Source organism: Myzus persicae, unplaced genomic scaffold (assembly GCF_001856785.1).
Source record: "Myzus persicae strain clone G006 unplaced genomic scaffold, MPER_G0061.0, whole genome shotgun sequence".
Taxonomy (NCBI): domain Eukaryota; kingdom Metazoa; phylum Arthropoda; class Insecta; order Hemiptera; family Aphididae; genus Myzus; species Myzus persicae.
Window position 1 is genome coordinate 6,991 of NW_019100723.1, and position 17,338 is coordinate 24,328.

Here is a 17,338-nt window from a genome sequence, read left to right on the forward strand (position 1 = left end):
TTATGATTGGAATTTAGTATAGGTACCTATTACAGGTTAATTTTTTTTAATACCATAGACATGTATATAATATGTTATAAACCTAGACTGACATACCGTCTCCGCTCAGAATCGTTTTTCTTATACAATGATAATATTATATCATTGAATTCAAATTTAATACCATCCATTATACAGTAACCCACTTGTAACCTACTGTACAGCAGAGCACCTTTTTTTTTGTTTCTTGAAACAAAGTATGATCATAAGTATGATCAAGATAATGATTTAGACTTATTTGATCAAGAAACATTTAAAACTACACTAAATCAAATGATCCTCATAAGTAATATAATGGAAGAAAAGGCGAAAAAAAATATAGATGAAGCTCAAACACGTCAACGTTATTCTTATCCTAAACGTCATAATAAGGGTCACATATTCCAAGAAGGTGATTAAGTTTTCGTCAGAAACTTGTGTAGGGATAATCGGAAAGATGGTTGGCGTCAGATATCATGGAATGGTCTATATGAAATAGTATCTATTCACTCTGGCAATACATGTGTACTCAAAAATGAGTTCAGTCTTGAAAAAAAAAATTGTTCGAAAAATTTAAAAATGTACAATGAACTGATGGAAAATAAAACGGAAGAAAAATATGATGCTGACAAGTCTGGAAGCAAAAGTGGCGGCACTGACAGTCTTAAAGATGTCGATAATTTGCTAGTGAAAGATATTGAATATACCAAATCAAAACTGGATGAGTTAAAGGATAAACGTCTATTTACGAAGCCATGGCAGTTGAGACAGAACAAGATTTTAAATCTTAAAATAGAAAAGAATTTGATTTATAAATACCGTGGAAAAATTCTTGGAGAGCCAACAAGAATCATAAATATTATTGGTGATGGTAATTGTCTCTATAGGTTTATCTTACTGGATAACCGGAACAGAAGATCATCATTTGAAAATACGAAACTTGATTGCTGAGGTAATATAAAATAATAAATATTATACATCTATGCCATATGTTTATTACAACTGATACATATTATTTCATAATTCATTCATTAATATACCTTATCCATTTCCTCACTTTTTTTTTTGAACAAAAAATAATTATTTAAACGATTAAGTTAAAATTATAACTATATGGTAAAAAAGTAAAAATTGATTTTTAATGAGTATATGAAAACATAATAATACTAGGGTTTTTAAAAATAAACAAAATCTCGGTAGGTAGGTATAATAAAATAATTTTTTTTCAAATTTTAGAGTATGTAAAATAAAAATAATGGTACCTACTACCTAACTACTTATAAAACTAAAATAAATTATTTAAGGAAATAAAGGGCTCTAAGAACATAAGATTGACTGGTGTGTAGTTAAGAAGAGTAAAATTAAAAATTATTTTTTGTTTTAATCAAAATAAATCCGATGAATAGATTTTAACTTAATTTTAAAAATAAAAACATTTTTCTTGAATACAATACATTTACAAAATATGAGTTATTTTTACTTTATTAGATTTTATATGTATATTATTTTAGCTAGTGAAGTCAAATGAAAACTTAGAAAAGTATGTTGCAGGGAAGAATAAACTTCTTCAATATCTCGAAAAAAAATATAGAAAATAACTGTAAGTATTAAAATTATTTATTATAAAAATTATATATTTATTACTAAATCTACACAACCGAAAAATTATAATTAACATTTCTGATTTTTAGGTGTATGGGGAACTGATGTCGAAATATTTACTGCTGCTTTTTTACTAAAGACATCAATTTATGTTTATTCTACAGTGACAAATAAGTGGCAAATATTTAACAAATATATGGACTTAAAGAAAAAAGTCATGACGAATGAAAAGTGCATTTATTTAAGAAACATCAACAATGTACACTATGATGTCGTTATGGATGTATAATTATGTTATTTAGTACATATGAATAATACATAACTTATTTTATTATATTTATATTTTAAAATTATCTTGATGATTCTTTTAAAATGTACGATTTTATAATGTCAGCTTTTTATTAATATTATTAACTTTTTTACGAACGACCCCGCTGGTGTACTGTGATGCACGCCTGTCAACCACCGTAGCTTTAATGCGAGTGTCGGCATTGTTGATCGGGTATTTATCGACGTTAAACTTCAAACCCATTTTTTATAAGGAGTCTAACGTTCACAGTTTCACCCCGAAAATCCGTTTTGATCAGTCAACGATACTCGTACGTAATCAATAGTATTTGTTTTCAGTTTATACAACACGCAATATTTCGGTATTTCAACTATTTTGTAACCGGGCGGGACAACTGGATAAAATTCGTGTATTGTGTGCGATTGCCGCCCGTTGTCGAATGAACCTAAAGCTAGGTTGCATTCGACTTTTATCTTGTTGACATTCATAATTTTCACCACCCGATTGGATTCATGTTTACGGTCTCTCGTCAAAATCTGCTTATCAAAACCCAATAACGGGGCGATGCTATCTTCGACGTTTAAGTCGATTTCGCTATTACAATGCACTGGGCATTTCAACGTGCTGTTATCGGTTGACAAGCTGAAAAAACGTCTTTCAATAGTCCTCGTATTTTAGCTTCCAAAGCAATTATTTTGTAACAACCGGTCGGTATTTTAATCTTAGGCTGGTGTCACACGAGGGTACAAAATACGCACGTTACGACGGATGTACTTTTTAACGCGCGTGCTAGAGTGGGCACACGAGCGTTCCCAAGTAGCAAAAAAATATTATTTAAATATTTGAAATAATAATATAAAAACATTTTAAAAATGATTCTAAAAATATTTATTTAATGTTATAATGGCCGCTTATTGATTGAATAGAAAATATTTTATAAATGTTATCAAAATGTTTATTAAACATTCTTAAGAAATGAAAAACCAACGTTTTAAAAACATTATAAGTATATTTTTATGAATGTTTAAAAAATCTTTTTTGTAAGGAACAATAAATATTAAATAAATATATATTTTAATATTTATTATATTAAAAATAACTTTTTTATAATATTATGATTGAAAAGAATTGATTGGCATTAGGACTTCTGGCGCAGGACTTCTGGCAGGACTTCTGTGTTCTAGATGCCGTGATGATATAATGTTTTATAATGTATTGCCTTCGTAGTTGCAGTTACCATTATTATTGCATCTTTCTTTAACTTGTTGGCTATAACAGATGCAAAATAAAAAAGTTTAGATTTAAATGTATTAAAAAAAGGTAATTATTTTTAGTATAATAATTTATTTTAACAATAATATTTTTACATGTATATATTAATTTAATTTTTCTGTACAACAATATGGTAGGTATTATTAGTAATCGCTAGTAATTTAAATGATAACTAGTATAGGAAATGGTGTAAATAACAACTAGTAAATATTCGATTTAATTCAGTACTAATAAATAATAATTGTTAATATATTATATATTGTATAGAGTATTAGAGTATATTTATTGTATATATATATTTTTAACTTTAAAGGGCACCACACTGTTTGTTATCTCTCAGGCCCATTCGCAACTATACAAATAGCATATTAATTGATCTTGTAAAGATGTTATATGTGAATTGATCTATTATCAAACATGAAGGTAAGAATATTATCTAGGGCTCTGCTAGTCTTTTATTGATATTTTAATTTTAAAGCAAATTAATATTGTATGTAATATTATATTATTACATAGTTATAAGTCACTTAAAAATAAATATCAATAAAAAGCCTCTGAGATTTCTTAGATAATATTCTTAACTTTAAGTTTGGTAATAGGTTAATTTACTTTAAAAACATAGGATCCGTTCTCCTAAACCCAAATTTGCTACATTGTGTGTGGGCCAGATGAGAAAGAAAACAAATAGGGATATTCTACTATAGTAGTATAGTAATATTATAATGTCTTATAGAATTACCTTGTTTTAATTTTGTGGGATGCTTGAGCAAACCAAGTCATTATGTTAGGCTTTATATCATCTTTGTTGATACCAGGGAACTTATTTTTTACAGCAGCTAAAATTAATAAACATATTTTATTGTAATTATAAAAGTATACATCAAATAACTCCAGTTCTTAACATACAAAATGTCCTGTATCAACTTACCAATAATAACTTTAAAAATATGGTGATCATGAAGTTTTTTTTTCCATTTTTGTCCTTTCCAGCTGTATTCGGATGCTAATTCAAGTGTAAATATTAGTTTTAAAAGACTAGTAGTTACTTTTTCAGCCGTTTTTCCTTCACTTGCAAATATAAATGCAGATATCTGAAAATAAAAATACATATAATGATAACATTATTAAAAATAAAATATCAGGTAGGTGCATATAATGAAGTACATATTATCTATTTATAATGAATACAATCAATCTATTCAGACTTCAAAATGTTTCTTATTATATAAATAAGATGTAATTTTGCACTTTTTTTTAAGGTTATTATATATATGTATCTACAAATTTATTACAAATATAGTTTTGTAAAAAATATGAATTAAAATAAATTCTTTAATAACATAGGTACTAAATATTAACAATTAGTTTTTGTAATTATCTAGGTTTTGTCCTATTATCTTGTCTATTCATATTTGCCTTAATCCTTAATATTAGTTCAAAAGTGTAAAAGTAACTCAGTAAAAATAATGAAATTAGTTGATTTTGTTTAGTTCTTAACATTATGTCATAAATTACGATGATATATATATATTATATAATCAGGAATCGCCAAGATTTTTTTTTTGTGGGCCCCCCACCCCCAAAGTTAAGTACATTATTCTTTAATTTTAAGGTAAATAAATATATATTCCATAAACATACTGCTGTGTCCAGATACCCAAATCAATAGTTATAGGCATACACCTGACCAGGTTATATAAGATTGTAGGTAATAAAATTTCTAAAAAACAAAATATTATTTTAAATGTTACTTACCAATTTTTGAGTATATGATAAATCTTCATCTTTTAATTTACATTCTATAGCCAAAAGCTCATCATCAGTCTTTAAAGGAAATATTGATAATATATCTTCAGTTCTTTTTTCAAGGGTTTGTGATTCATTGTTGTTTACTTTCTTAGAGTCATTAAGAATGAATGATTCTATTTCACTTTTCATGTGGATCATATTTGATTTGATTTTCTGAATATCTGCTGTAAAATATAAAATATAAATTATAATTTTTTATTTAAGTATTTGTTATTCTAGAATAATGGTACCATTATAGTTCAAAATTATTATAGATGTAGCTTTTAAAAGACCTACGCTTACCAGATATCTTACACATATTGTGTGACATTGCAACTAATATCATTTGGACATTATTTACATCTTTAATATTATCAAACGAACAAGAATGATATTTTTTGGAAAGATTGCATCGAATTTCACCAGCATGTGAACTATTAGCTACAGCTGCTACAGGTGGTAAGCTCATTACACTGTCTACAAAAAAATAAAACATTACATTACATTACTAACACAACGAATACAAATATTTTAATACAACCTGAACAAAGAATTTACAAAAACGACTAAATGTATAATCAATATAGTTATTATTTAATTTTTGAAATATACTTTGAACCTTGTTTTTATATATTTTATATGAACGAGATAAATTTGTATTAATGTATAATGTATTAGGTACCTATACTATTTATATTTAAATATTTTTTATTTCTTATTAACAACTTTAATAGCATTATAATATCGAATTGTATAATTTATAGTACCTAGGTACAAATGAAAATATACACATAAGAATATTATTCAGTTTTTATTTATTTAGGTATTTAAATTAAATACAAAATGCATGCATTCTATAATTCCATAACAGGAGCATTGAGTATATCATTTTGTAAACAAATTGATAGAATTAATAATTACATGTACAAATCAAATAATGCAATATTATACATACCTAATATATAATGTTAATTAAACTTTTAATTTAATTGAAAATTAAGTTGAATTAATTTTTTAATGCATGTTTATTACCTTTATATAAATAGATATTATAGTTTAATAAATTATTAAGAATACTAAGGTTTTAATATATTATAACTATATAGTACGAAATATATTTAAATTACCAGCTGTATATAAACTATTTACTAAGTTTGGAGATAAATGTTCTTCATCATCATCAATTATTGCACCTTTATAATAACATAAACAAAAATTCTATTAATAATAACTATAATATATCAATTGAATATTTATAAAGCCCTATTTCATTTGTATGCTTATTATACTTTTAATATAAAATCCAAAATAAGCATCTGTACAATTATATGTTTCAAAAACTCAATTTTATAATTATTAACCTGATATAATAACACCATTACATACCTATAATTAAAATAAATAAAATAAAAATCTTAACTTGAATGACAGACGATAGAAGTAAATAAAAATACTTACTAATGCCACTTATCTTAGGGGTACTGTACGAAATATTTGATTCTGGTACGTTTGAACAAGTTGGTTGTGGTGTACCTATAACATTTTTTAACAAATTACCTAAATACTGTACATAAATAATTTTAAATTCACCGACTAGTTCATACATAATTATATTAAATATGCATACCATTGACTTTCAGTTTTTTTGGGCATTTAGGGTAAGGAATCGTAATATTATCTTCAGCTGAATCATTTTGAATTATAATCTCATTATTAGTTGAGAAGTCATGGTCCAAGTCTTCAAACAAATTACGTTTTTTTAATTTTGGCCTCATTCCTCTGCCTTTTTCTATTTCAGCTTCAGAATGCAACTCATTGTGTTTAGCCGCTCTATACATTAATTTTAAACCATAATCATAGTTGTCTGTAAATAAACAAATAAAATAAAATTAGATATTAAAAATGTGATAATTACAGTTATTGATACATAAAATAATTCATTGGTAATTTCAAACTTAATTTCTTACTTATATCTCTTTCAATGATTTCAATTTTTAGTTGTTCCCAATTTTTTGGATCTGGATTTGCTTGAGACTTTGTTAATGATTTGATTGTAGACATACGAAAATTTAATGGGTACCAACATTTTACATCATTAATTAACCAAATATTTGGTACTAAATCTGGTATTGGCTCCTCACCTGGTTCGTAAATGGATATTAATGTCCACATACTGTAAAAAAAATAAAGAAAAAATACAAATTATGTCCACATTTCATATCATATTTTTAAATATAATACATATTTAAAGCAAAAACTTAAAATTACCTCTTTAAAATAAACAAAATATTGATAGCTGATACGATAATTATATGATGAAGATGGAAACAGATTAAAAGAATTATAAGAGTATTATACCATGAAATAAATATAGGAAATGTATATACATTGATTTTAATAAGTAGTAATTGTATAGGTAATGTTAAGTTTAGGTAATATAAAATATAGGTAACATAATAATTCAGATCACAGAAAAAAAGAAAAAAAGTGAATATCCTACTATGCTGAATGCAGTAAAGGAAAAATAATAAAAAAATGTTTGTAAGGCAAAACAACATACTTCATGCAAACATTAGAAATAGGCCATATTTTTAGATTGGATAATTTTTCTACTTTATAAATGCCAATAGTAGAACTTTCACAGGGCACTGTAAAAAAGTTATTTTTTACAAGAAATTTTCTTCCAACAATTACAAAAGATTGTAACTCCATAGAAAAACATATATTTTCTACCATTACAATATCATTACTTGTTGTGGCACAGCAGTTATTGGGTGATTCTATTTTAATTACAAAATCATAAAATGACAACGTTTTATACTGTGGCCCATTACAATTAACAGGTAGAGGTCCACTACAATGCATATTTAATAATTTAGGAAAATTATCAGATGGACATGATTGGAAAGAAAAGAAATGATCATCAGAGAATAATTGTGCTAGTCGTTTTCCAATTTGCTCCAGTGGTTTATTTTTCCCTCTTATCATATTTTTTAATTTTTGAAGAAAATTTTCGAACGGAAATGCAGAAATTGAGTCGAGTGTAAATGCATCAATCATAGGTGCAAAATGTTTAGCGTCATCAACTAAATGTATTAGCCCATGAAAATTATGAGTTATAAAACTTTCATTGTAGAGAACCATAAACGTTTGCACAAAATGTTGTAGAAGAGATCTTGCATATTCCCTCATTTCTTCATTGTTACATGTTTTTGGATTAAGCAGTATAGACATTGCCACATTCAATGTTAAAAAATTATTGTATTTGTTGTCATCTAAAACACCTTTTAAAGCTACTACTCCAAGGTACAACAGAAAAGATCGATATTCAACTCCTTTCCACCTCAAAAGATACTTAAGTTCACGAGGCTTCCTAGCAAACTCTGATGGTAAATTTAAGCGATTATTGAACATAAAATCTGAAACTTTTTGTATCAATTGGCGTGATAACTTAAATGGTATAACTCCATCATACCATGTTAATAACATGGTGCGCATTACTCCTAGGCAAACTAAATGCAAATAATCTAGTATTATTGACTTAACAAAATCAATACTAGGTATTTGTGTCAATGGTGTATCCAACTGTCTATAATTTATATCAACCCAATTAACGAAGTCTTCATGAGTTCTCGGAGCACAATTTAATTCAGTAAAAACACGCTTGTTACCAACAGTAATACCATGGACTGTGCATTTAGTGCAAGATGAATATCCACCGTGCCCTTTAATACCCAATATATCTTTTTTTGCAGGGGCATCACAACAAAAACCAACAATTTTTACTGACATTACACTACCATTTTCATTACTAATACCTCTTTCTGTTAAAACAATAACTTCATCAATAAAAGTTTGAAGAAATTGAGCCATATTATTAGGTTTCTGTAAACCATAATAAATTCCAACAGGAAACACATTTTTTTTAAATTGTCGAATATTAATGACTGAAATTAATATTGGAATAACTTGTCCAGCAGAACTTTTAAAAAGAGGAAGTCCGTCAACATTCACTATTAATTTCAATTCTTGTATTTCATTAATTAATGGACAACTTTTAATCAAACTTTTTAGCTGGGTTTCCAAGCCAATATGTAAGTAATGACCAGGTTCAATATTCTTTTTTTCGAACACAATATTTGTTTTTAATAATGTTCTGGCATCAGATGGTAAAATTGTATTTAAAATATTAATATTTTCTTTCAAGCCAACTAACAAAGCAGATAAAGATACATCAGTAATATTATATTTAATAGACCAATTTCGAAGAAATTTCTTGATATCCAAAGACTGATTATCATCCTCATTTACATTAACAGGTGGATATATTTCTGGAGGAGACAAATCAAAATTAAACTGAAAAAATTGTTCGTTATCACTAGATGTACTACTTAAAGACAGGTCATTTTCAGAAAATATTGTTTGATGCTTTTCAATCTCTGTATTCAAATTATAATTTTCTGAAGATTCGGGATCAAGAAGAATTGAACAATTTGTATCGTTAGCTTTATTATCTATAGTATCTCTTGTAGTATTTATTTTATTGTCACTATCATCAGACCAATGTGAACAACCAGCACTTTCATTAACCCTTCTTCTTTTACTCCTACTAGACAATTGATGAAACTGAAGTCGCTTTCTTGGCATTTTTTCTAAAATGGGAAGTTGATAAAACAACTGAAGTAATTTTTATACATCTAATACATAAATAAAAATAATCTGAAATATTTTTCATAAATATATTAAAAAAGGTATTAAGGAATATTGTGATTATTAAAGTAGGTAACTAGGAAATAATAAAATACCTAAATTGCTATTTTTAATTTTTACTTAAAAGATGCTTATTTTAAGATATTGCTACTAAAATTTTAATGAATAGAAATTTGGAAATAAATACAATAGTTATACGTCGAGTTATATGTTATCACCGAAATAAAATGTTGACATTTAAGCAAAACTTAAAATAAATACCTATAATACCATTTTGAAAAAATAGGTATTATAATAATTACATTGGCATATCTATATAAGAGTAAAAATAATTTATTTGCAGAAATTATAAAGAAAGTAAATACTAAAATATAATACATATAATAAGTTATGAGAAAAAAAATTGTTTGATAAATTGTATATTACAATAATGTTATTGAGTGAGTTTTCATGTTTTTTTCACTTTATCCATTTAATAATAATAATTCACCCATATTCTCAAATTCATAAAAACTTATTATTTATTAGTTTATTACTTATATTAATTTACTGCCACTATATAATATAAATATACTTATCAAATAGTATCATTAATAATTCTAGTAGTCTGGTAATTTAGGTAAGTAAGTACACAGAAATATTTCACCAAGTATCATATTCATATAATATTAAAATACTAGGTACCTATGCAATAATATGGGATATTAAATAAAATAGGTACATTATACAAATTTAATGATAACACCGAGTTATAATAATATTAATAATGAAAATTATGTTTTTGAAAATTGCATTGTGTACATAAAATATACACAATATAACAGTACACTTAAAAGTTTAAATATCCCACAAATAATATATTTGAATTAGGCACCTACAACAAAATAACTAGTCCGTTATTCTTTTTTTAATATCTATAATTGCATCCAAATTTAGGTATACTTTAACATATATATAAAAAAAAATTGTTTCTAAATAATTTTAGAATTTTTGATTTCAGTATGACCTACTTATGAGGAACCTTGTTTGAAATTTTAAAGTTTAAGGTATAGAAATTGAACATTTTTTAAATTTTTAACTACAAAATTATTTGCAAATTTTGAACTTCAAATGCCTATAACAAAGAATAGCGAATAACATAGAGTTAATATTTATAAACATCTTAAAATATCTTTGTATAGAACAACTTATAAGGAACCTTGTATTCAATTTACAAGCTTTTTGACTAAGTCAAAATTGTTTTTAAAATATACCTAAGTGAGAACATATCAGGTCAAATTTTTATAACAATAATTATTTGAATGTCGGAATGGCATGCTTACAGCTTCATTACTATTTTTTGCTTAAAACCATAATATTATATTACCTAAATAACTTATATAATACTTATACAAAAAGTATATAGATACTTGATCTAGATACATAAAAAACCTACATAGGTATATATTATTATTTATTATATACCTAGGTATTTATATTGTGATTTATAGGAAAAAAATAGTGCCTAAACTAAACGTGTTGCGTTTAAGGAAAAATAATATAAAATGCTAAAACGTGTTTTACCCATATTAAATTACAACACTACCTAGATAATAATATCTGATTTAACAACAATATAAAATGTCTTACCTGTACAAAATAACTGGAGACTGCGAAGAATGAAGACGTATTCTCTACTGACTCTTCAGAACAAACAACCTATTTAGTATTTATTAATATTTTAATGATGCCGGACACATGCAGTCATGCAGATACTTGCGAGTTGCGAATAAATATTGAGAAACAGGACACATTAAATTAAATTTAAGTTAAATATAATATCATGGTTTGAAGTATGAACACAACTCGACCAGAATTTATTATCAACAATCAATATCAAATAATGTATTATATTATATTATAATATAAACTATTCGCTGTATATACGAACAACGGAAAATGCGATAACAAAATATATATAGCTAGACAACGTTTTGTCCGCGCGCATTCCCACCAGTCACCACAAACCAGAAACCGCCGGCGAGAGCGTTATGTCGCTCTATTATTATAGTGTCGGCTGCCACGAAACTGCAGTTGTATACGTATAGTGAGCTGTAGTATCACACTAACACATTTTTGATTCCACCCGCGCGTATACATTTACTCTTGCGATTATCACACATAATATATTTTGTTTAAATACTCGTATAATAATATTCCTTTGTGAATTATTACCTTTTTTGTTTGTACATTTTGTAATTGTTTCATAACTGCGCAAAACCAAAATATTTTTTATGATTCTCTGTATGCATGGTGTGCAAGGCCAACCACAGAAACAGAACGCAAAGTCGTCGCCTGGCGATCGGCGGCTCGATCTGTCATCGGCGCGAATAAGCGGTTTAATCTAATAAAGTATATGAGCCGGGAAAACCCATATCGACTTATCATTTTATATTTTGGAATTTATTGTTAGTAACCACTACGAAAGTCCGAACGTGATGATGGTAAATTGGTCACACTATATAATAAAATAATAAATAAATTGACGTACACTCGACTATTTTTCATATTTCTGGCATAATATTATATTATAATGGGGCATTGGAGTGTAATATATAATATATTATATGGTTATGTCACGTAATAATAGTATATAAATTATATACTATTATTACGTTCATCATCTTCGACGCGCGCGGATAATGATCACGTATTATTTACATTATAATATTTACAATATATAAATATGGGTCTCATATATTGTTACATTTAAGATGTAATAAATGTTTATTTTTTATTGATGCGTAATATAATGCTTATATATTATTGGTTGGTTATAATATATAATATAATAATAATATTATATTATCATCATTATCATCCGCGTAAAATATATAAAATATATACCTGGCTAATTATACATTATTTCGATCGAGTAGGCCTACTTGGGAATTAAGAGTTATTAATTATTATATATTATATTGAATTACGCATATAATACCTACAAAATGCTGTATTATATATGTATAATATATAAAATAGGTAGCGATTTTTTATAATATATAATAAATATAAAATATTATTCATATAATTTATATTTTTTTATAATTATTAAATAAAATATTTTTGTGTAAAACATAATAAAAGTAGTAAAAAATATTTTTCTTAATATGTTTATCAAATAACATATTTAGAATATTAATAAAATGTTTACTGATAAATACTTGAAATAACATATTTTAAAAATGTTTATTAAATATTATTTTTATAAAACGTTTTACCAATTAATGTTTTAATATTTTGAAAATATTGAATAAACATTTATGTGCTACTTGGGTTAGTATGACGTCCGTTAAAAATAAATCTAATTGGAATTGCTACTAAAATAGTACATTCGCCATAAAATACTTGTGGTTAAAAGTAGTGTTATTAGAATAATTTTTACTTCTAACGATGGATACACATGATGTTTTTACTTTTGGTTTATAATTTTTTTTATTATTGAGAGTATTACTCTTATTTTCTAATAAAATATTATGTTTCTATCAACCACATGTCCACATGTAGGTATTTTGATTTTTTGGTTATGAACTTAATATGAATGATAATATTTAAATAATTCAATATACGCCCCTTCAGCTAACCAACATTAAATAATTAATTTTTAATTTTTATTGGTATATTTTATAATTTATATATTTTTGATATGGATTATGGATATTATATAGGTATTACGTTAAAATTAAATATTATTACAAATACCTATCGTGCATTGTGTTAAATTGGTATTTAATTTACATATCTAACTTATGAGTTATGAGTGAATTTTTTCTTTTTTTCATTTTATTAAAATTTGTATTACTTTTACCTACCTATTATATTTTTAACTATCGATTATTTAATTTCTGTTTAGTCCATCTTTGCAGAGTACAAAATTGTCATATATTTCCCATTATGATAAAGAGAAACAAAAGAGTCCTGAAAAAATTGATCTAGTGAATAGCAAAAATAATGTTTTGGAATGGTAAATTGTATTGTATTAATAATTAATGTATAACTACCTACACTTCATTTTGTATTAATTTACCTGATTTAAAATCTTTTTTTTTGTTATTAAGGTTATACAACAAAGACAATTATTTTGACGAAGACAAATCTGAAAACGAATCTGTGGATTGTGTTAAAAAGAAGTAAGCAAATAAATTTGATTGATAGAATATAACCAATATATATATGCACTATGTGGCTATGTAAAAGAATAAAATAATTTACAAAAATAAAATAAGTAGGTAATATTAATATCTAAAACCGGACTGATATTACCATAACAGGCTTAATCATTCATATTACAACATTGGAATTAATAATTACTAATAATATTAATAATATTTGTATTAATACAATTTCCGGATAGAGCAATACATATTTTGTCATTTGTAGGCATCATGCCATCATGGTAATAAATCAACACTGTATTTCTACATCATTCATAAAATTTTAAAATAAAAATACATTGAGCTCTTTCAATAAAAAAAAAAACAAATAATAATTATATTAAATAATTAAAATTTTGTCTTTTTTCAATGTCAGAATGATAGAAGAATAAAAACTATTATTTAACTATTTGACATACCTAGTTTTTACTATGGTTTTTACTGATTTGTGTTAACATATTTTTGATCACAACTAATTAAAAGATTAACCATATTCACTCTGCTGACCATAATATAGAACCATCGTAGATCATACATTTTAATACTGTCTAGTATACTTAATAATATGTTGTTTGAAACTATGAACCTACCTATTTTTTTATTAATATTACAAATTACAGTTTTATATAGAATTAAAAAAAATGTAATTGCTTAGAATTATAATAGCTGATCATTAAAATATAATTAAAATTTTGAAACATTCTCTTCAATATTCATGTTCTTAAAACATTATACTTATGGTCAGAGTATTATTTACACTTAATGTATTTATATATTTATGTTTTTGATATTAATTTAAATAAACAAAAATAAATAAAATAGGTTTAAATATTGTATAATATATCTGTGTATTTTATTTATCTGTGATTGGTCATTATAGCTACATGCTTATGATGAGGTATTATTTTTATAGATTGATTTTTGAGCCTAATAACGCATATTCTATAGTACAGAATTACAGTGTCAACTATTAAGTTCATTTAACGAAAATCAAAAATTAAGGTAGGTATATTGTTTGTTTCATTTTAACTTTATTAGCAAATAGTTGTAGTTAAAAAGTGATTGATAAAATGGACAAATCCGTTGGTAAAATATTATAAAATGCCCATTGTATAGTACCATACTACAAATAAGAAATGCAATTATAACATTCCCTTAAAGATTGATCCTTTTATTAATTTAATTTGTTATTTTTTCTATGATTTATTTTAAAATGTACACAATCAATAATAAGAGTATTATTATTTTTATTTTAGTCTAGTCGCATACTCAGAATCTTCTTCAAGTGAGTTAGAATCTGAGAAAACACCTGTAAAGAATGTAAAACAGTCTAGGAAAAGACTCATCAGAATAAGCAAATGGAAAAAAAATGTGAGAAAGGATCTGACACAAAAAGGACTTGAGCATATTTCAGCTGCTAGTGGTAAAATTATTCCAGCAAAATCTATATCATTTGACAGCTTATGCACATCATGTACTTTTAAATGTCTTGATAATTTTAGTAATAATGACATCAAAACAATTCATGAAAATTTTTATAGTTTAAATAGACAAGACAAACTGGTTTTTCTATTAAATTTTACTGAAAGAATTAAGTCAGGGCAACCCAAAACTAAAAAACATTTTTTTAGTTTTCGATACTACCTTGGTAAACATGATACTCTTAAAATAAGAGTTTGTAAAGTATTTTTTTTTTTAAACTTTGTGTATAAGTCAAAAACCTGTATATAATGTTCATTTAAGTAAAAATCCTATTTCTTTAACGCCGCCTAATGAAAAACGTGGGGTTACGACCAAAAGTCGTATATCAGATAGTGATAGAATATATGCTATACAGCATATAGGGAAGTTTCCAACAACAGCATCTCATTATTGCCATGCTGACTCCAATAAACAATATTTAGAGATTAATCTTAATGTTAGCAAAATGTATATTACTCAGTGTCTTTCTAATAACCAAACACCTGTTAGTATGTATTTTTATCGGTTTTTATTCACAACAGAATACAACTTAGCTTTTTACACCCCCAAAAAAGATTTATTACACTTTATTTGACCTATTAACATATTGAGATCCTGACATTCTTTTTTTTTTATTATTGCTCGTTCCCAAGTCGCACGGTTAACAATATGTTTCCTTTTTCTAGTCAGTTTTTTTGGCTCATTATTAACAGATAATTGTGTTGAACATGAGCCAGAACTTGTTTGATCAATATAAACATTTTTTAAGAGACTTAGAGCGTTTTCTTTTTTCTTTGGACTTTTAACTGATTTTATTTTTATATTTGTAGAAACACTGATAGGGATTGCATATTCAGATGACTGGGATGAATGTGAAGATGGATGATATGAACTATCCTCATTATTATTACTTTCTACATCATGATGCAATTCTATCACATTATTAGATTCTATAATATTAGGTTTATCAATGTAACTTGAGAAAAGTACACTGGCAGGTTCTAATATTTGGTAATTTTTGATTTCATCCTCGTTCGAATTTAAATTGAAAATGTTAATATTTTCTTGTAATTCTAAATCAGTGTTATTCTCGGCAGGTACAATAATTATTGGTTGTGGTAAAAGGATCAGTATTATCTAAAAAGAAAATAATACGATAGGATTGTAACACTTGGTCAATACTTAGAGGAAAATAATTATAATATAAACATTAAATATTAAGTAATTCTTTTTTGATTTTGTAACTATTTCGTTAAATATTTAAAACCTATGATATTATAATTTATGTATTATTAAATAAAAATTGACAGTAAAATTATTTGCAAAAATGAACGAAAAAAAGTGGGTGTCGCTCTGCTTTGGTAATCGAAATAAAAATCGCCAGACTACAATATTACTCAAAAACACAAGAAAATGACTGAACAAATATTTTTTAAACGTTAATTATTAGTATTTATAACTATCAAATTATTAATATTTAATAACAAATACATTCAAAAAATTAATATATAGTGATAATAGAATATTAATGGTAATATTGTAAATAATATTTTGTTTTAAATTACAATAATATTATATTACAAAATACTATAATATTATACCATTTCACAAACAGACAAGAGACAAATTATTGAGCTTGACCGAAACAAAAATTACGAAGGTACTTAATATATAATTTGAAAAACTTACCATCGAAATAAATCGGATTCACAGCATTAAAACCTTCTTCAAAACTTTGTACAGAACTAATCCATTCCTGAACAAACGTCATATTTTGCTCATTGCAGCTATTGTCTTGGCCATCATTGTTAAACGGGGTAATATTTTTCGTATTTTTAATCCCGGTATAGTTCGTTTGATGGATAGTCATATTATCTAGTTTGAGGCAATATTATATTTTTATTTCGTTATATTATAAATATTAAAATATATAATTATGATTACATTACTATAATAATATGTATAATGTTTTTTTTTTTTTTTTTTTTTTTTTTTTTTTTTTTTT

At 25.4% G+C, this 17,338-nt stretch overlaps 1 protein-coding gene and 1 pseudogene across 4 annotated transcripts; one reads left to right on the forward strand and one right to left on the reverse strand.

The window, feature by feature from the left end:
* Positions 1 to 597: 597 nt before the first annotated feature.
* On the forward strand, positions 598 to 1,909 carry LOC111042645 (annotated as a pseudogene).
* Positions 1,910 to 2,959: 1,050 nt separating this feature from the next.
* LOC111042649 lies at positions 2,960 to 11,775 on the reverse strand. Of its 4 annotated transcripts, none has more exons than XM_022327334.1 (10): positions 11,309 to 11,775; positions 6,937 to 7,142; positions 6,597 to 6,833; positions 6,428 to 6,502; positions 6,097 to 6,162; positions 5,273 to 5,446; positions 4,937 to 5,151; positions 4,110 to 4,272; positions 3,921 to 4,017; positions 2,960 to 3,178 (listed from the first exon to the last, which is right to left on the reverse strand). In XM_022327334.1, the coding sequence occupies exons 2-10, from the start codon at positions 7,139 to 7,141 to the stop codon at positions 3,115 to 3,117; spliced, it is 1,296 nt and encodes a 431-aa protein (XP_022183026.1). In that variant the 5' UTR covers position 7,142; positions 11,309 to 11,775; the 3' UTR covers positions 2,960 to 3,114. The 4 variants fall into 4 exon arrangements, 3 of the variants coding, with proteins under 3 accessions (XP_022183026.1, XP_022183023.1, XP_022183024.1); XM_022327331.1 differs by having other exon boundaries at positions 4,937 to 5,154; positions 11,309 to 11,773; XM_022327332.1 differs by lacking the exon at positions 11,309 to 11,775 and adding an exon at positions 7,238 to 7,403 and having other exon boundaries at positions 4,937 to 5,154.
* Between the last annotated feature and the right edge of the window lie 5,563 nt (positions 11,776 to 17,338).